This window comes from Suillus plorans (assembly GCF_016647745.1).
Source record: "Suillus plorans strain S12 chromosome Unknown HD556scaffold_17, whole genome shotgun sequence".
Lineage (NCBI taxonomy): Eukaryota > Fungi > Basidiomycota > Agaricomycetes > Boletales > Suillaceae > Suillus > Suillus plorans.
In genome coordinates, this window is record NW_024537401.1 from 77,227 (window position 1) to 98,047 (window position 20,821).

The window sequence follows — 20,821 nt, forward strand, 5'->3', positions numbered from 1 at the left end:
GACTACTGGCCCATCTGTTTGTAACAGGTACACACCACCCATCAGCCCACCCGTCTGATATGGTACAATTACTACCATGGGCCAACATGGGCTGGCCTGTCTGTATTGGTACATTGTCACCCTCAGCTGTCCATCTAATATGGGTGAATTCACTGAAGGGGCTCATTCCTACCTGAATGGCTGTCGACGCATCACAACACAGCTGATATATTCACGAAATGCCTTCTGTGCCCTCTATTTCTTCATCATCAGAACGGTCTGTCCCTCATGTCACATTGAAATGTCTCGTCAAGGGGGTGTGTTGGATTATTGACTTGTCATTTCCACTTGTCATTTCCTTTCACCATTTCCTTCTTTTGTCTTTTTGTTCTTACCTAATCTCAATTCCTATCATACACGTGATTCATTTTAGTTTATAATCTCGCATTGCTCGTTCACTCATACCTCAGTTGTCTTATAACACTGAGGTATGTCAACTGTTATCTTATCCCGCTGTCTCTATCTCATGCTGTGTTCTCTTACAGCATGTTTCTCTTAGTTCCAACTCCGACTTCGAAAATGAGTGTGTAGCACACCAATTATCATGTTTACAAGGATGGCTCAATCAGCTATACACACACTTATATCAAACCTCCCAAGAATGCACAGCAATCCCATGTGCAGGAGCCTTCAACAAATACCATGCCAGATCCTTTCGATGATTATGGTCCCTCAGACGTCAATGTTGCACCTTTGTTGGATGAGGTCCAACCTCAACAAAGACGACACACTGCTGGGGTCAGTGTCATGGTCAGATCACTCCCTCAATTACTCACGCAATTCAGGATCATCCACTACTCATGTGGTTAGAGCATTATGCTTTGTTCCTGGAGGAAATTTTATGGCTTGAGGGCAGAGGGGAGTTCCATGAAGTGCCTTGTTCCAGTTGTGGCAATTCTTGCCCTCTGTATTGATGCCAAGACTGCTTTGGAGTTGATCTCCACTGTTTGTCTTGCATCATGGCCGCTCATCAATGACATCCGCTGCACATGTTGCAGGTCAGCATATATATTTTGCTATACAATTACTGACTCAATTCTGTAGAAATGGAATGGGGATTATAACTTCAAATATTTTCTTCACAATGTGAAAGGTGCCGGTTCCAGAGTGCCTGGAGGGAACCGGCACCACACGTCCAGCTGAGCAAAGTGCTTGGCTCCTCTCTTCGTTGTTCTCTTCTCCATTCCACACATCATACTCGCTCGTACCTACACAAATATCCTCACTCATTCTCGTATTTTCAATTTTGAACAATTTCAATCAAATTTTCTTATCTGATGACACACCAGCATTTAGGCCTTAGTCTCCCAGGGAGCAGCAGTTCTCAAGAAACCCCCTCCAGCACTACTTCTCAGAGCAGCCAAGGAACTGCCGCTAGTAGGCCTATGCAATCGCCTCATCTACCATTGCCTCCTTCAACTCAGAGGCTGGGACCTGCATCTGCCTGCTCGAATGTACCACCCACCAATAACCTAGCGCCTAGTGGTTCATCCACCCACCCAGCACCATAAGCAGGTCCGCCCCCACTAGTGGGTCCAGCTGTGAACCAACCAGACCCAGCAGCACAGAGATGTGCAACCAAGCACGCAGCTATACGAGCTAGGCTTATGGAACTGGAAGCAGATGAGGCCAATGGCACCCACCAACTGGCCAATGCCCCTCTCGTTCCCATTCCTGCCTTATTTGCAGACCCAGCTGTGGTTGACAGAGCTCGGGCAACTGCCGCTGCTATGCACAATGAACCGAAGAAAATCATATTACCAGAATTAGTCCCTGGCTTCAAAGCCAACCTGCTTGATGCCAGTAAGTGTCTTCCCTGCAATATATCATCGTTGTCAATACATTGTTGTGCACCTATTGGTGCTAAATATACATTGTGGCCCTGCATCCTCTTCAGGATTGGGCCTTAGTTCTGTTTTCTGCTTTGTTTTTCCCCTCCGCTTCATTGAGAGCTCTGTTGCTCACATACATACTTTCATTACAGTCATCCTGCTGAAAGTAGAGGATGCCTTGAAGCAGTACAAATATGTACTGTACATGGCAATTACCCCTGCAGCACATCTTCAGGCTGCACGCAACGGCAATGAGGCATTTTCCTTTAACACCTAAGGCAACATAATTGCCAAGGGTTTAGATCGTAGCAAAGAATGAACAATTAAATTTCATGATTGGTTGACCACATCCAGAGCTGTTGAGGAGCGTATCACCTTTTACCATGGCGTCATCCGCGGAGTGGCCTTCGTGTCCCACCATAAGATTGTTTCTGAGCTCACATCCTCTCATGGGTGGGAAATTGCTCAGGAATATGATATTGTGCAGCGAGAGCTGGCTGCCCAGAACCCAGTGCATGATCTAATAGGCTTGGACATCAGTGCCCTCACACTCGTAGCGACTCAAGCCACAGCACGTATATCCCTGGCCACTCAGCAGGCACCTTATCATACATCGTCATCACCACTGAAATGTTCGGTGCCTGGGGAGCAGTCCTATGGAGCTGCACAATCTCCATGCAAGAAACCGCGAGTGCATTGCTTTCGATATGGGCACTCTGGACATTTGCCTGGTGACTGCAGTGCCGAAACCACCTCTGTGGGCAAAACTGTTGCTACCATTACAACCACAGCCAAAAGCAGACATGCTCTCATGGCAACCAATGGAAAGCACTATTGCTTCAACTGGGCCCACTCATCTGCATGTGCATTTGGAGCCAACTGCTCCAACTTTCATGGATGCAGCATCTGTGGAGAATCTAGTCATGGAGCCAATAGCTGCACCCAGCGAGCCTGATCCTCGCATAGTGGTATCTCCACTCATTTTAGATTGTGTTGAGGAACTTCTACGTAAATATAATATCTTAGATGATTGGTTACACATACCCACAGGACTTTGCAATGGTTTTAATGTTGTGGTGCAAGGCACCCCACCGGTCACTTGTTTATTTCGAAAACCACACATCTTTGCAGCTAAATCCTTCCTTTATCGACTCATATATTGCCAGCAAACAAGCTGCTGGTCGTTATTCCTGAGGTTACTCCCCCAATGAGCTCAAGCTCCTAATTGGACCTTTTCAATCGTCCCCCTTGGGACTAGTCCCAAAGCTGCATTCCAACAAGTTTTGCTTAGTACAAGACCTCTCATATCCCCCAAACAACCCTTCCTTTGCTTCAGTGAATGCGGGTATCAATTCCAACGATTTCCCCACCATATGGGGATCATTCGACAGCACAGCAGAACTAATTCTCACTTTGCTGCCAGGCTGTGTTGCAGCAACATTCGACATCTCAGCTGCATACCGCATCACCCCTGTGCATCCTCTCCAACAAAACACCCTGTGTGTATTCTGGCACGGGATTGTATATGTAGACAGAGCCCTCATGTTTGGCTTAACGTCCAGTGCAGGAGTATTTGGATCTATTGCCGACATGCTTGTCACTATCTATGGAAAAGCAGGCTTCGACCTCATTCAAAAATGGGTGGACAACTTCCTTGTTATCCATTTACCACATCAATCCTGGTCAGAAGCTGACTTCATCGCCCTCACTGCTTACTGTGGTGTCCCATGGAGCCTCGAGAAGCTCTGTTGCTTTGCATCAATGCAATGTTACATTGGTTTCGATTGGAACCTCGAGAGAAAATCTGTAGCTCTACCAGAAGAGAAACTTGCCAAAGTTCAGGCCCTAGTAAAGGAATGGCTCGAGACCACTGCCAAATTCTCCGAAAAAGAGGCAAACAGCCTTCATGGAAAACTCATGCATGTTTCCTGCATATTCCCCATCATTCAACCCTTCCTAAGGGGACTTTCATCATTTGCAGCAATATTCTGCTCGCCTCGTGCAAGGCTCTCCCCACTGAAAGGCGTCATCGAAGACCTTCAATGGATTGCAGACTTGCTGCCAATCCTCCCCAATGAAATTCCTCTATGCTCCCCACACCCGCAGGATATAGGTTGGTGGGGCGACACCAGCACCTCCTTTGGCATCGGTGTCGTAATTGGCCACTTCTGGGCAGTCTGGTGTTGGGCACCAGGTTTTCGAGTTGGCCCAGGATACACCTTCGACATAGGTTGGGCAGAGGCAGTAGCTGTGGAGCTTGGGCTTTGCATGACACTGCACCTCAGTCAGTTTTTATCATGCATTGTGCTATCGTATCCTTACCCTTCTGTTCAATTTTTTTTCAGACTTATTGGACACCGGGGACCCACACAGCCGCCTTTTCCAAGTTCGGTCAGACAACGCAGGCATAGTCACAGTGACCAACAAAGGTTGTTCCCACAGCTTCACAACCAACACCACTCTCAAGCACATTTACACATTGCTGGCACTGAATGGTGTACACCTGCGGACAGAATATGTTGCAAGTTGGGACAACATTGCAGACGCTGGACTGGCGCGGCTGGCAATGTGCCTGCCTCTGGCAGACGGAAGCTGGTGTGGTCTCAATCTAATGATAGTGCTACCTACGACAATGCCCGAAGGATCTACCCCTACTGACTAAGCCATGCAAATGGTGGCAAACACCCGCCTGTGCCACCCCCCGCTGGAGGGGTACCCCACTCCAATGCACTCTCATGTGGTGACATAGCAACTTTCCTAGCCAGTTTACCCTTAGCTGCACAACAAGTCTCTTTCAGTTTACCAGATCACCTCAAGGACAAATTGATATCATTGTAGCTTCTGCCTACCACATCTCATTAGCCACTCAGATCCTACCAGCCACCCATTCTTCACCATCATCAGCTCCGCATCATCAGCTCAGCCTTAACCCATCACCCTTCTGTCCCCCTTGTTGGGCAAACAAACAATTATTCTTGTGGCGAGGGCCCAACATCCCACCACCATTGACAATTGCACACCCCATAATAGAACACTTGGCCAGCATAGCATCCAGGGTGTCCCTGCATGATACAATGAGCTATGGCTCTGGCCTCTGCAAATTTCACCTATTTTGCGACATTTTCTCTATACCGGAGTCTGACCACCCTTCAGCATCCTTTGAGCTTCTCCATTCATTCGCACTTTGGGCAGTTTCGGACCCTTCACCCGATGATTCATTTTCCAGTGCCTGCTCATCAATTCCTTTTGAGCCCATTTTGATAAATGTAGCTAGAAAATATCTTGCCGCTGTTCGTGCATGGCACATTGCACAAGGCTGGTGCCCTCCTCTTTCCGAAGACAACCATGCTCGGATAAATTGGTCACTACATGGTTTAGACAATCTCCTCGGTGCTCGACGCAAGCCACTCCGTCCTTTTGATGTTTGTCCTTCCTTCTCTCATTTACCTTTAGAGTTGACATTACCTTCTCGATCTTATCATCTTCAACACCACATGTATCGCAATCTCTTCTTGAGATCCTCATAGCACTTGGCTTCTTGTCCGCATGGACCTTCTGCACTTAGCTTCTCGTTCGTATGGACCTTCCGCTCGTCCTTTCTCCGGTAGCCTTACCTAATCTCTTGGACTTGCGTATTTAGTTCCAATCGCTCCGTACAACACCTCAGTATTGTTCTCGAATGTACTGAGGTATGCAGACTCTCTTCTCTTGCTCGTCTTACTCTTACTGATGTAAACCATAGCGTGTCTTCGTCCGCTAGGTATATACATTCAATATAGTATTGTTCTCAAACATACTGAGCGTGTCTTTGTCCACTAGTTGCACTAGCGCCTTTACGTCCTCCAGTCACTATCAACATGTTGCATGTGCTCAAGGCAACCTTGGACTTATCAGACTCATTTGACACCTCAGGAAGACACTTTGTTCTCATGGCAAGACAAACTGGGTAACATCCGCCCTATGGTGAAGCAGCACGCACTCAAGCACATCAACTGTGTAATCGCAGCTTGGGGATGGGGAACCACATTCAGACACTCTTTCCACATAGGAGGAGCCTCATTCTACCTTGCACAGAAAGTGGACCCTGAAATAGTGCACCTAGCCGGGCGTTGGCGGTTGCTGGCCTATGAAATGTACATATGCGCCTTCGAACAGATCGCTTCGCAGCACCTCAGTGTCCTCTCATTGTAGCACTGTCTCACCAGTGATTGGGCTAGCTGCGTGATCCGCCACAGTTGGTTTCGTCAGTGCATGGGTGAGCAGCAATCTCGTCAGCATCCAAACTGAGCTAATGCTCAGCCCCAGCCCAACCACTGTTGGAATGACCATTACGCCGTCTGATAGATGAAGCTGGAATGTGAAAGGTGCCGGTTCCAGAGTGCCCAGAAGGAACTGGTACCACATGTCCAGCTGAGTGAAGTGCTTGGCTCCTCTCTTCGCCATTCTCTTCTCCATTCCACACATCATACTTGCTCGTACCTACACAAATATCCTCGCTCATTCTCGTATTTTCGCCCACCCTCCACTCCCAGTATCATTACAGCTATAATTATATTCTTGTTATATTTGATTATATCTCGAATACTCGTACATACATACCCGTCATCGTATCCAAAGCTTCATACCTTATTGCATATAATGGTCATCCGACAGTCCGCCTGTCAAGCTTGTTTCCCACCCATCTGAGCAGCAATCTTGTCAGCATCCAAACTGAGCTAATGCTCAGCCCCAGCCCAACCACTGTTGGAATGACCATTACACCATCTGATGTTACGACTGGGATGAGTCGAGCTATCTCTGTCTGAGTAGACAATCGGCAGAATGCCTAGATAGACGTAAGTCTGCTCTCGATTGAGAGATCAAGGTTTCTGGCTAAGGCGAGTGTCACTGACTCCCTTAGAATAGTAGTTCTAGACAGTAAGGTTGGAGACCTTACTGAAGGACAATGTTCCAGGTAAAACCCAGTAGATTAAAGTAAGGAATACAACAGTGGGTAGGTAGGTTTATATACCAGTGTTCAAGCGGAGCTTGTAAATGTGTTATCAAGATAGAAGCAAGAAGAGGCGGACAGCCCGCTTGGCGAGATAAGAGATAGACATGATAAGAGATAAGCGTGGTACGGACGGCCCGTTTGGAAGTGAAAAGGGAAATAAGTATAGGGGCCTAAATGTTACTGTAACATTACCCCCTTACTAGGGTTGAAACCACCGGATTCAATCATCCTGGTTAGCATAGTAGATGGGATCGTCAGAATACTCTAAGTCGTCTTCTGGTCCAGCCTTCATGCGTTCCTCCGAATAGAGCATTTCTTCTTCCCTGCATAATGCTGCGTATGCGTCATCGGCGTCGTTCTCCCAGGCTGCGAGTGCCTGGTAAAATCCTTCGTCCTTCCAGGTCAGAGAAGTAGGGGTTTCTCCAGTATAGTGCGGGCAATAAAATGAAAGATGGCCTGGAGACAATTCTCGACAGACGCGACAGTAGTAGTCGGAGCAATTAATTTGCCTATGCCCGATCGTCTTGCAGTATCTGCATACGCGGTTTTCATCAGGATTAGAGGAGGTCGCTCGTAAGGGTGATGGGCCTGGCTTAGGACTAAGTGCTTCATCTGCACTGGTGGCGCGTCTCTTTCCTTTATCTTTACCAGAGCGCCGAGCTCGCGTTCTTTTCCTGGTTAAATCGGTTCGTTGCATGGGGTGCCTAATGGCTACACCTCGTTGCTCTGCCTCCGCGATTAGCTCAGCAGGAGTGGCAGGTTGAGTTCTTCCCAACGCTTGCATGGGTACTATTCCATCCGTGAAGGTATGCGTCGATAACGAGTCCGGAATGATAAGCGGGGGATGAATGTGGAGTGAGGCCAATGCGTTGGCCAAGTCCTGTTCTTCATGATAGGATAAGAGTTGTTGGTTTGGATCGGCAGTGATCTCTTCGCGGGTAGCAGAGAACGCAGTATAAAGATGGGGAGGGTGTTCAATAGTTTCCACCGTAGGAGCTGGTACGGGGACCGCTTGGCGGTTTTCTTCTCTGAGGGAAGCTAACATGGCTTCCGTTGTCTGCGCGAGATTATTGACCGCAGCCAGTAACTCATTAGGAATGTGAGAAGAGAGAGTAGGAGCAGCGTCTTGGTATGAGGGAGGAGGGGCTCCTCTGGTGGAGCCCATAGGGGAAGGTGGGCGCGCAACCCCTGCGGTTTGTTCTGAGACGATGTGGATGACCGTTCTAATATCGTCTTTAACTTCTTCAGGAATAAGGCGCAGAGCAAAGTTGCGTATGCGCCTCTGCATATGCATGAGACTGTGGCGGACCGTGTTGTCTTCAACGAGACGACAGACTCGTTCGATGATCTCGGTGGCTCTAATGATGTTGATGAGGAGGTTGATGGAGTGGGCGTTTCTTCCGAAGAGGACTCTGGTGAGCTCAATGGCATGTTGGGGGCAGAGAAGTGCTGCCTCAATGAGGGTGAGGTCTTCAGCTTGGGTGATGTAAGTTTCGTATCGTTCGTCATTGGAGTCAAGGGCGGAGGTTTCGAAGGTGGAGTGGTATGGCAGAGTGTAGGTGGATGCGGGGAAGGGCATATTGATCACTTGGGTTTCGTTTACAGGGGAATGGTTCGTTCAGTTTAGCTTGTGCCTCTTCTTATATGTTGTTAAAAGCTCTTTCGAACTCCGCAAGTTCTCCTCGGGTATCCATTCGTTGCTTCCGGAAGAGTAGCCTATCCATGATACGAGATAGCGTCTTCGTTTACCCGTGCCTTTGTGGCTAAGAATAGCTTCTATTTCATATTCTTCTTCGCCATTGATAATGTCAGGTGGAGGTTCGGTGTAGTTCGGTCCGTGTATCTCTGTTTCGCGATAGGACGATAGTTCGGAAGCATGGAACGTGGGGTGAACTTTCCACTGGTCTGGGAGTTTTAGAGTAAATGTGATAGGAGATAAGACTGCGGTGATAACGAATGGGCCGTATCGTTTGGGCGCAAGTTTCCTAGAAGGTAAAGATGTCAGGAGATTGGTGGCCGTAAGCCATACCTTATCTCCTATCTTCCATGGTCGGTATTTCCCATGGCGAGATCTTTCTGCCATTCGTTGCATGGCGATGTTATGACAAGCGAGTGCTTCTTCACGTATCTTCTGTAGGTTTCTGAGTCTTTCTTCTGCTGCTGGCGTGTCTGATACTGATAAGATGTGAGGGATCCCACGTGGTTCGTAGCCCATCATGAGGAAGAACGGGGACGTGTTCCTGGCATCGTGTTTCCGATGATTGTGGACGAATTCGGCGATAGGAAGATGATTTGACCATTCTAACGGGTTATTCCTGCAATAGATCCGTAGGTAGGTTTCCAATTCTTGGTTAAGACGTTCTGTTTGTCCGTCTGTCTGGGGGTGGTAGGCGGTTGATGCGGCGATCTGATATCCGAGTAGTCGGGCAAGTTCTCGAGAGAATTTCGAAATGAACTGCGGTCCTCTGTCTGAGATCACTTTTTCGTGGAGGCCGAATCTTTTGAACACGTTTTTGAGGAATAGTCTGGCTACTCCTTCGGAGGTGATGTTTTTATTGCAAGGTGAAATAATTACCCCCTTCGTAAGCCCATGGTCTACCACGATCATGATAGAGTCAAAACCGCCCGATACAGGTAGGTCGGTGATAAGGTCAACAGAGACTTGGGAGAAGGGGCGAGTGGCGATGGAGGGGATCGGTCGCAACGGCGGAGTGACTGGGTGCGTGTCAGCCTTCATTTGCTGACATAAGGCACATCCGTCGACATATTTGCGGATGTAAGTTCCCATGGCTGGCCACCAAAAATCTCGTTTGACGAGTTCTTCCGTCTTGAATCGTCCGGGATGTCCCGCAGTGGGATGATCATGGTGTTTAAATAACACGTCATGTCGTTGGGCTGCTGGGACGTAAGCTCTATTTTTATAAAAGAGGACGCCATCGGTGCACTTCCAGTCTGAGAGGGCGGATTTCATTGGGGGAAGGCATACTCCGTCCAATGCTTCCAGGGCTTTCTGGTAGACGGGATCGTTGGCGGAGTTGCGTGCAATACTTTCTGACAAATCATTGTCAATTAGTCGCACGAACATGGTATCAGGGAGGAGAATGCGATTTTCGTTATCGTCTTTTCCGAGTGAATGGTCGGGGCGTCGAGAAAGGGCATCAGGGGCGGCTAATTTGGTCCCTGCGACGTGATGCAACTCTAACTGATAATTGGAAAGGGCGAGCTGCCAACGTGCCTGTCTTCGTGTCAGCTTTTGGGCGGAGCGGAAGTACAGGAGGTTCATATGATCCGTGAATACTATCACGGTGTGGGGGCTCCCTTCTAAATAGTGGCGCCATTCAGAGAGTGCTCTAATGACTGCCAGTAGTTCTCTGTCAAAGATTTCGTAGTTCCGTTCTGCGGGGTTGAGAGATTGGGATAGGTAACCGCATGGATGGTACATTCCATTTTCATCGGTCTGCAGCAACACTGCTCCGGTTGCTGCCAACGATGCATCGGTAGCAATTGCGAATTGGCGAGTTGGATCCGGGTTTCTTAGTACTGGTTGCGATAAAAAGGCGTTTTTAAGGTGGTCAAAGGCGTTCTGACATTTGTCAGTCCAAACGAAAGGGTGGTCTTTCTTTGTGAGGTCGATAAGGGGTCGAGCGATATCCGAGTAGTGAGCAATGAACGTCCGGTAGAAATTGCAGAATCCTAGAAAAGACCGTGTGTCTTTTAGGTTCTCCGGGATTGGCCAGTGTTTGATTCCGTCTACTTTGGCGGGTTCCATCCCTACTTCCCCTGGTCGGATCATCATTCCAAGATATTCTACCTCTCGCGCATCAAAGGTGCATTTTTCCGGTTTAACGAATAGTTTCTCTTTTCGAAGGATGTCGAGGATTTCGATGGTCCGTGCTTGGTGCTGCTGGAGATCCTTTGAGAAGATCAATAGGTCGTCCATGTATATGACTAGCCATCCTTGGTTTATCTGCTTCTGGCAGAGGTTGGTCATGAACGCTTGGAAAGTTGCGGGGGAATTCGTTAATCCAAAAAACATGACTGTTGGCTCGAACAGTCCTTCTTGAGTGGTAAACGCTGCTTTCCATCGATCTTCTGGGTGGATCCTTACGTTATTGTACCCTGATCTAATGTCGATCTTCGTGAAATACTTAGCGTCATAGAGTTGTTCAATGAGGGATTTTGGCAAGGGGAGGGGATATTGATTTCGTACGGTCCAATCGTTGAGATACCGATAATCCTGACAGGGACGTAGTTCTCCGCTCTTCTTTCCTACAAAAAAGAATCCGCTGGCTTGAGGTGACTTGGAGGGGACAATAAAACCTTTTCTAGTGTTTTCTTCGATAAATGTTTTGACAGCTTCTCGTTCTTTTCCTGATAATGGATAGACTTTTGACGTCTTGGGTACAAATCCTGGTTTGAGGTCGATACGATGATCTACTCCCGGTCTTTCCGGCGGGAGTTTGTTAAGACCATCCTTGGCAAAAACGTCTTGATACTGGTGGAGGAAGTGAGGGACGAGTTCTTCGAAAGTTTTCTTTTGTTTTTCTATTTCTCCTGCAACCGCGAATTCTTGGGCTTTATTACTTGTTTTTCCATAGTTTTGTTCTCTTTTTGATGTTCCGTCTCGAACGAGTGGGGTATCGAAGGTTATATCTTCTATGATGCGTACGGTGGATCCATCAGTGGCATACTCGACGAGTACTTCGTCACTGGCTAATTGATAGGCAAGTGGGTCTGTGACTGGAGTTTTGAAGTTTTCTGACCAGACGTCGTCCTTTGTGTCATAGTTGGGTATTTCTTCATCAACTATTTCTTCTACGGAAGCGGTATAGGGGGGGATGGTTTCTTTAGTTGCCACCTTCACCTGTATCGGTTTCCGTAGTTTGGAATTTGTCCAAGTTCGGGTTGTTTCTTTTCTGACTTCTTTTTCTTTTCTGAAGAGTGGCGGGAGCGACTTCTTGCGTCTTTTTCTGTCAATGTTTTTTTCTATGGTGAGCGACCTCCTTGTTGATGGGAGAGATACGGTTTTGGCTTCCCAATCGATCTGGGGCTTTAGTGCAGCAAGCCAGGGGAATCCTAGGAGGATTTTGTCTTGTTTGGCTAGTTTTGCCACATTGAACTTCCCGATCATGGTTCGTTGATCGATTTTGATCGTGAGTACGCAGTAACGAGAGATGAGTCCTCCTTGGGCGTCTGATCCATCGGCGGTGATAACAGGGAAGGGTCGCGAGAGTTTATGGGTTTTTATTCTATGCCTTTTACAGAAAGTATCGCTGATAAAGGTGCCGGATGCTCCGGAATCGATGACCATGGATGTTTCGACGGTTTGCACGCGTTTATCGGAAAAAATGGATGCAGGAATTCTTAATTCATTTCTGGTTCCGATAGAACGTATTAGTCGTACATGAGTGGGAGTTACTGACGTCGAGGCAGTGTCCCTTTCTAAAAATCCATCTCCACGAAGCGGCGTTCCACTTCAGTGAAGTCGCTGTCTTCTTCTTCTTCAACTTCTTTGGCTTTTTCTTTCATGGTCTTCCTTCGGACCGGTGCTTTCCTTCTCGGAGTTTCTTCCTCGTCTTTTTCTTTCTTCCTTCTGATAGGGTTCCTGGAGGAGGAAGCGCGACTTTCGTCTTCGTCGTCGCTGCTAGTTTCTTCTTTGTTTCTTCGGATCTGTCCTCTTTCTCTTGGGTGGAAGGAGGTGTCGTTGGCACGGTGTCCTACTTGGTGACATTTGAAGCATCGTCCTTCTTTGAGGTGCTTCTTCAACTCTGCGTCTGAGAGACGGCTTATGCGGTCGACTTCCATGTCATCGTTCCTCTTTGGAATATAGTGTCTATTTCCGAAGTTCTTCTTTTTCTGTTGCTGGGGTCTTTCTTTCTTCTTGATGGCTTTCCATCTTTGGAAGGCGTTATCGAGGTTAATGCAAGAGTTGACAACGGTGTCGAAGTCATCGAGAGTTTCGCCTGTCTTGTACAGGTTGTCCTGAAGCCCGTAGTCTAGGCCTTGTCGAAAGAATTCGATGAGGGGGGCTTGTTCGGTCATTCCTGCTCGATGTGCGAGGAGTTTGTAGTTGGAGATGTAGGTGTGGAGATCTCCTTTCATCTCTAATCCTCGTATCTTCGTCATAGCGGTTCCGGCGGGGTCCATGGGTTTAAAGGCTTCATCGAAGTCCTTTTTAAATTTGGCCCAGGTACCATAACCGATCATCTGTCCGGAGGTATCTTTCCTCTTGGGGTCTAGGGCTGCTTCCATGAAGTCTTCTGCCCAGGCTGCTGCATTTCCTTTCGTCATGTAGGATAACACAAGAATGATCTTCTTCTTATCATCGACGTAAACTTTGTCGTTAATGTCGAGATATGCATGACATTTCATCATAAATCTCTTTGATTCTTCTCTGTCTCCATCGAATTCGGGAGGGGAACCGATCTTTAGTTCTATTTCTTTGTTCTGTGTCGTCATGGTGTTCAAAGGAGGAATGGTTGGTAGCGCTCCTAAGTTCAAGGCTCCGATTAAGGGAGTTAACGAAGTCGTGGTGTCGGTTTCGTTGCAGATGGCAACGGTTCAGGTGATAAAGACTTTAATCTTTTGTTACGACTGGGATGAGTCGAGCTATCTCTGTCTGAGTAGACAATCGGCAGAATGCCTAGATAGACGTAAGTCTGCTCTCGATTGAGAGATCAAGGTTTCTGGCTAAGGCGAGTGTCACTGACTCCCTTAGAATAGTAGTTCTAGACAGTAAGGTTGGAGACCTTACTGAAGGACAATGTTCCAGGTAAAACCCAGTAGATTAAAGTAAGGAATACAACAGTGGGTAGGTAGGTTTATATACCAGTGTTCAAGCGGAGCTTGTAAATGTGTTATCAAGATAGAAGCAAGAAGAGGCGGACAGCCCGCTTGGCGAGATAAGAGATAGACATGATAAGAGATAAGCGTGGTACGGACGGCCCGTTTGGAAGTGAAAAGGGAAATAAGTATAGGGGCCTAAATGTTACTGTAACATCTGATAGATGAAGCTGGATTTTGTACAACGTATAAACCTGTCCTAAATATTGATAACTCCGATGTGATAGTTTCATGAGGAGTCCAAGACAACAACATTATATTCATTCATTACAAATTATAATGGATGAGATTAATCAGAGGTACATCAGGAAAATAACGGATCTCTTGATTGCACTTAGGTAACTTATTGTACCTTTTGGCAGCTTTTTCCTCTGGAAGCAGATCTTTGAAAAGTTGGATATATTTACGAAATGGTAATTCAGGCGGGTAAGACAAAAAAGACGCGAAAAGAGATGACATTGTGTGCAAAGATCCAACAAATATAAAGCTGGAAAAAAGTGTGAAGTAGATTAAAAAGCAATCTCAAAGGTGTGATGACCTGCATACTTATTAACATAGTAAGCTCGGAAACTATCATAAGACTGGTAATACTTGAGGTCATGAGAAACAAACTGTGCACCATAGACTGGAATTAAATGTGCTGTGCAATAAATCGAATCAATGTGAATAATAGACATATGCGGGGAGTGATTAGCACAATAGGCTGGCTGCACAATCCACATCCCAGTGTCCTCATCAGGAGAGTCGCCAACAGTGTCAAACCACCGAATAACTGCGCAGGGGTAAGTCGTTCCTTGAAAAGTAAAGGAAAAAAAACACAGAACACGAGCAATGTCAAATCCCTGCATGCCCTCGAGCTCTGGTTTCATGTTAATGAACATGCAGTCATTGCAAGCATGTCTGTTTCGCCACTGACGACATGCATGAATGTATTCCGTGTGCATGCCCCCAATGCCACTGAGATCACCTAGCGAATAAAATCTTGATGAAGCAGAGTTGAAGACAGAGATTCCACCATCGTAATGAGGGAAGTGGAACTCTGAAACTTCAGAGACGTCTCGAGTGTCATTCGGATGCTTCTGTTCAAAAAGGAACTGTCTGAGGAGGTTGGGTAAATGTGCGATATTTAATTCTACTGCGAGCACAGCAATCATTTTGGCACGTTGTTGTTCTAAAGCAATATTAGCAATGAATGGGAGGTATCAATCTGATAAATGCATGGGGTGTTTTTGCAAGCTGGACATCTGCTTGTAACACTGTAGACTCATCATCCACTTCACCATTGTCGTGACCTTTATCCACATCCAGAACATTGGCATTCGAGCCATTTGGAGGTGCACTGTCAGTGGCACAAGCATGGCCACCTCCTGCATCATCAAGGTCTTGAAATTGTCCTGTCAAAGGAAAAATTAGTGTTATTGACTTGGCAAATAAAATTTAATAAATACGAAGAGCCATCACAACTGCAGATAAACATGTACCGCTCACCATATTGTGCCTGGTGAAGTCGACACATAAAGCAGCAAGCTTATCCAGCTGCTGGTTGGTCCGCAGCATTTGACCAAGTGCATTGAAGTGACTTGAGCGTCTCCAAGGCTCCTTTACAGCCTTGATATGCTTGCTCTCAGTAATCAATGAGCACAAGCTGTTCGGGGCACCAAAAAGTCATATAAGTTGGATGTAATGCTTGAGTGAGTGCTGACGTGGTAAGGAAAATGTGGGAACAACACCTGTGTCTCAAAATGCTTTGCGGTAGTGGTGGAATCGTGCGAGTGCATCTTGAATTTTGGTGAGGGTCTTCTCTGTGATGATGTTGCAGCAGACAAGGTAACAAAACTCTAAAAGTGCGCAAAAGGCGCATACAATGTCCAGTGGAAGGTGGCCCTCAATTGCAGGCAAATACACCTGCCAACAATGAGCAGCAAGAAACGAAACTTAAGAAAATTGAACCTTCATAAGTGCCTTTGAGTCGTCTCCGGTCCATTGTTTGAACCCTCGTCCCTCAGGAAAACGTTGTAAACCTGTGAAGGATGCAACAGTCACAATTCTGTTGTATATCATGATGAATGATTGAGTCTCACGACAAAAAATGAAACATACCTTCTGTCAATGTCGTCCATGATTTGTTGAGCTTCACATTTTCCATGGGTCAGTAACAAATATTTCTCCACCCAATCTACAAGGTGGTCCTTGAAAGCTCCCTTGATTAGCTGGTGAAGGAGATCAGGGGCGATGAGTTGGTTTATATCAGCATGGGGGAAATTGTTGGTAAATGGCTGGGAAGTTAAATAAAGTTAGCACAACTTGAAAAGAGAAGATTGGCAGATGAAACATAAATGAAAAAGTGTCGAGAGACACTGATCCTTGTGCTGGATGATGGTGTCCAGCAATTCAATAACCGTATCCAAAAGAAAATGTACTCACCACAATGTCACCAACAATTCCATAATCATCCCAGATCCTCAATAGAGTACCTTCCTCCACCAGAGCATCCACATATTCGCGGCAATGGTCCAAGGTATCATCATCAAGGTTAAGACGTGATGCAAGACACCTATAAATGTGTTGCTGGTTGATGAGGAACAAGTAGTAGTGTAAGGCTCAGAGATACTTACCTTGCACACCAGTGTTTGATGATGCATCCCAACAGGACCTGTTCTTCATAATCAGTGATATAGGGTCCGAGTCCATAGACAACACAATGGAAGTGACCGTCTCCAAAATGAGCCACTTTGTGTTTCATCATTCCAGGCTTGAGGGGCTGAAGAATTTTTGAAAGGGAAGAGTGAAATAGCTGACAACAACACTTTTGGAACTTCGGATCCTCAGTGTGCACTTGTGCAGCTTTATATAAGACCTACTGTTAGCACCTGTGATTAGCATGAAAATTGAATGAACCTTACTTTTTGGCATGGTGAGAAATCTTATGACAGCAATCGCATCTCGGTGTGCACGATGGACATTATTTCGAACATTGCCGATAGAAAGATATAGCAGGTAATATTTATTGTTGCCCGTGCCAACTGAGATGGTTGTCTTATCACTGCCGAGAATAATGGGAACAAAGGTTGCCCCAACTGTGTCAGGATCTTTGGAAATTTTGTCCTGTATGCAATAGTGTATAAGTATATATATTGCACTGTATTTAAAAACTTACCGCCTGATCTCATGCCCAATCAGCAGACATGAAGTCCTTCCACTGGTGTTCATCAGTTGCTGAGGCATACTCATGGTAGGGCTGATAATCCATTTCATCTGCGTACATTGGGTTTGCGAGCATGTTGCAGACAACTTCATGTGGATCTCGAAACCATACATTGTAAGAGCCATTCATCCATGGTGGAATGTCGACATCCGGTTTGTTGCCACAAAATTTGACTGCGAAATTCTGCCATGGCACATCTCCAAGTGGAATACTATCAATTGTCTGATATAAGTCTTGGTGATTAGCAAAGGGCGGATGATTGTCGTGTTTTGCAAGTGTAGCAGCCCACAGGTCAAGTAAGGTGTCAATATGGGAGGCGGACATTTGATCTTTGCAAAATAAGAATTCAGCAGCTTTAAATTCAATCTGATTATGAAATGGTGTCCAGTTGTCAGCAGGACACTCAACAAGTGGAGGTGGCAGAGTGCCTGGAGAAAGAAACACGCCATTTTCATCACAAGGTCGACCTTTAAACAAAAGCAGACATTAGAATTTTATTTTACGAAGTGTGTGACATCACTCACTATCAAGACCTTTATAATAATTTTGATAAAACTGCTTTCCCGGTCCATAAAATTCTGCATTGACATCAGCAGGTGGAGACGATAGCCTAGGGACTTCATCAGCATTGAAAGGAACATCATCTTCATGCTGCTGGGCATTTCCTGGGTCCAAGAGTTTGGGAAAAGGTGGACAGGGAGCTGAGATGGGTTGTGGGATTATTGGATGTGCTGAAAGCCTATGTTTCATCCTTCCAGCAGCAGTCTTGAAATATCGCTGGCAACTCGGATGGCTGCAAGGAAGCTGGAGGGTACTGTGGTCTGGACAAGGACGGGAGTTTGTTGCATTGGCAGGCATTATAACAGAGTGAAAACGACAGAAATAAGTGTCTTGGGGCATAGGAATGGTGTATGTGCAGCGGCAGGTACCTCACGTCCTCAAGTTGATTGAGAAGGCCTGCGAAAATACAATGTTTATTTGGTCATGAACCATACAAATTTCATTGAAAGTCAAATCTGCTAACCTGAGCTTCTCCCGTCACCAACCATATCCCTTGCTATCTGTATCTTGCTTCTACCGACCCCAGCAAAATGTCTTTAGCAGCCGGAACCACTGCTCATAGAACATGCGCAAAAAATGCTGATGCTCATCCTGGTCAGGTTGTGCTCAACGCAACTAGGAAATGATGTACCAAAGCTTAAATAGCTGCCAACAACAAATGTCTCAAAGAAGACCTCAAAACAAAGGAACTAGCTGCCCTGCAAGGTATCAAGCGCCTCGCAAATATACAGGCCGAAATGGAGCAGGCACAAGCTTCCAAGGCAGTCAGAAAGCCAAAGCCAGTTACACCACGTCTGGTTGCAGCCAAGAAGGTGACGTCTTCATCACAGCCTCAGCCGGCAGCCGCTGTGCAGGGTGGAGGACATGGGGATCAGAGAGAAGGTCAGAAAAAGCAGGGCCAATCGATGGAGGATATTGGGGAGGATGACATGAATGTTGAAGCATTTGAGGGTGTTTCAAAACTGAAGCCTGGAAAGAAGTCACTCAGAGATGCGGTTAATGCACACTTGAAATCAATGAATTTGAAGGCTGCTGAGCTTGCACATGTTGATCTCACAGACAGGAAAGAAAACTCTTTACCAATGTATGTTGTCTTCTTAACTCCCATGTTACTACTCTCTGAGTCGACACTTTTCTTCCTTAATTTGACGGTGGAATTCAGGTTCACTGTCAAATCTTCATATTCTGACCGTATCAAGGCCTGGGCTTTAGATGTAGTACCAAGTCTTTCAAGTTGTTCATCCGAAAATGGCAGCTCCCAGTGGTTGATTTCTGTTTCAAAAGCCTCTGTCCCTCCATCCACTATATTCTCCCACTCTGCGACAATGGCTACTTCAAACGTGACTAGCGTAAGCTCCAAAGCCATTCCAGCAAAAGGTTCCGATGTGTCTGCCATTCCTATCAGTGATCTGGTTGGAGGATTTGGCGATGAAGATATTGATGACTCATACGAACGCCAGGCTGCATCTGAAGTGATGAAGACAGGAAGACAACCGGTTGAGGTATGTTATTTTCTACTCTAATTCATCAAACTAATGCTTTTCAAAGCCTATCCTCCAGTTTGACAATGTTACTGACTCGGAGTCCGAAGACATCGAACCTGGCAGCAAGGTATGCATTTTTTTTGGTTATTAAAATAATATTTGACTGTTCATTGTCGTTTGGGGGTGCATAGTTACATCCTGAGCCAAAATTCAGTGACCATCCTGCACCGTCATCTCAACTTTGTATGTTACAGGCTGCTCGTCACTTGGCTGCAGAAAAGTCAAATGGCATTCCCCCACTGGCTACTCAGCCTCGCCAACCTCATGCTACCTAATTCACAAGTGGTATGAAATGGAAATTAGTGTTAGGGCCCAGCCTCGAGACCATGGAGAGTTTTGATGACCTGGAGGAGTCTTCACTAGCTAGCCTTAGCTTTGTCGGTGGCACTGGAATGTTGATTGACTCGGACGATCTGCAGGGAACGCAGGAACCCATGGTTGTCGATATCAAGAAGGCCTCACGAACAACATCCTCAGTGTGTTGTTTTTTCACATACAGATCAGACTTAACTTATATTTTCCAGACTACCGTTATGACTACTGATGCTAAGGTACCACCTGCAAAGAAGGTCAAGACCATGTTAAAGGTCAAGACTGAACAAACAGACCTGTCAGACACTCCCTTGGCATCCACACAGGTGGATGATGGCCCTTGGGTTGAAATGATCAAGGCTCGATCAGCCTACCGAAACACAGATCTTCCCCCTGCTTGTCAGGATGGACGCTGGCCAAAAGTATTTCTTCTGACCATCTATTTGTGGGCAGGAAGTCAGCCAAACCTTTGGAACATTAGTGATGACGCCCTCCTGGAAGCTATTAACCATATCTTTCAAGTTGTCTATCCAGAGGTCAAGTATGCACCCTCCTTGCAAGGCTCTGTTTTTGGTGTTGTATGCTTGTCTACCATTCATTAGACCAATCAATGCCTCTCTGAGTGGCGCAGCAATTTCGGCTCTACCACCATCACCATCATCATTGACTTTATGGCTCAGAATGATGACACTAACCCCAGTGACCTTGCTGAGTATCTTCTTTCGGATTTCGTGTTCCTTCATGAAGACCCAGATGTCATTGACAAGATGAAGACTTTCCAGTCCCCATTTATGCTCCAGCTGGTGGCCACCGGCCACCTCCAAGCAACAATTGGCCATGCCAATGTTCTGGCGCTTAACACTGAGGCTCTCACTGTGAGCAGGATTAGTGGTGTTGTTGGGATAGCTGCTGCTGTGGTAAGTTTTTCTTTCTTCGCTCGAAAATGAAGCTAATTTATTGTGCAATTGGAACATGCCCTCAAGCTCATCAAAGACAATGTAATTAATATCAAGGATGTACTTGCAGCTCCCCCGGCGCAATGCAAGCTCATGGTCAAAACTAGTGATGTGCAGGCTGGGCTTGGGCCTGAAGCCCAGGGCCGGTCCAGGGCTTGAGAGGGCTCGGGCTCGTCAATATACTGGGCCCAGCCCTGACAATGGGCTTGGGCTGGGCCTGGGCTGGGCTGGGCTAAAGCCCGGGCTTGAAGTTCATGATAATAGTTAGATATTGAGTGAAAAAAATCCTTTCGCTATACTACTACTCACCAAGTCATACTACTGTGACTACCTCATCTGCATCCCCCTCGAGTAGCTCATCATCCTCCTCAGCAGGTTCTTCAGTCAAGGACGAAGGTCCTGGCTCACGAAACACCAAGTCATGATGGAGAAGACATTTCATGACTTGCAATGCCTCGACAACATCTTCCTTGAGGCGGTTTCAGCGCTTGGTGATTGTTAATGCTGCGGACGAAAATGCTCGCTCACTCAATATG

General features: G+C 46.5%; 5 protein-coding genes across 5 annotated transcripts; 4 read left to right on the top strand and 1 right to left on the bottom strand.

Annotated features, from left to right (window-relative positions):
- Positions 1-681: 681 nt before the first annotated feature.
- On the top strand, positions 682-2,148 carry HD556DRAFT_1441108 (uncharacterized protein; the record flags this gene model as incomplete). The annotated part of the gene is made up of 6 exons (XM_041306236.1): positions 682-777; positions 850-984; positions 1,133-1,273; positions 1,329-1,524; positions 1,579-1,842; positions 2,024-2,148. The coding sequence occupies 6 exons, from the start codon at positions 682-684 to the stop codon at positions 2,146-2,148; spliced, it is 957 nt and encodes a 318-aa protein (XP_041162205.1).
- Positions 2,149-5,792: 3,644 nt separating this feature from the next.
- HD556DRAFT_1218953 (uncharacterized protein) lies at positions 5,793-5,987 on the top strand (the record flags this gene model as incomplete). Its single annotated transcript, XM_041296753.1, has 1 exon — positions 5,793-5,987. A coding segment is annotated over one exon (195 nt), but the record flags the coding sequence as incomplete, so codon positions are not given.
- Positions 5,988-14,216: 8,229 nt separating this feature from the next.
- HD556DRAFT_1431156 (uncharacterized protein) lies at positions 14,217-17,236 on the bottom strand (the record flags this gene model as incomplete). The annotated part of the gene is made up of 9 exons (XM_041304983.1): positions 14,217-14,878; positions 15,189-15,352; positions 15,545-15,612; positions 15,658-15,754; positions 15,808-15,983; positions 16,132-16,261; positions 16,323-16,551; positions 16,611-16,846; positions 16,893-17,236. The coding sequence occupies 9 exons, from the start codon at positions 17,234-17,236 to the stop codon at positions 14,217-14,219; spliced, it is 2,106 nt and encodes a 701-aa protein (XP_041162207.1).
- Positions 17,237-18,003: 767 nt separating this feature from the next.
- Positions 18,004-19,292, top strand: HD556DRAFT_1441115 (uncharacterized protein; the record flags this gene model as incomplete). Its single annotated transcript, XM_041306237.1, has 4 exons — positions 18,004-18,067; positions 18,119-18,975; positions 19,022-19,084; positions 19,149-19,292. The coding sequence occupies 4 exons, from the start codon at positions 18,004-18,006 to the stop codon at positions 19,290-19,292; spliced, it is 1,128 nt and encodes a 375-aa protein (XP_041162208.1).
- A 51-nt stretch (positions 19,293-19,343) lies between these two features.
- HD556DRAFT_1441116 (uncharacterized protein) lies at positions 19,344-20,444 on the top strand (the record flags this gene model as incomplete). The annotated part of the gene is made up of 4 exons (XM_041306238.1): positions 19,344-19,493; positions 19,542-19,907; positions 19,932-20,246; positions 20,313-20,444. 4 exons carry the CDS (start codon positions 19,344-19,346, stop codon positions 20,442-20,444), a joined length of 963 nt encoding a protein of 320 aa, XP_041162209.1.
- Positions 20,445-20,821: the final 377 nt, after the last annotated feature.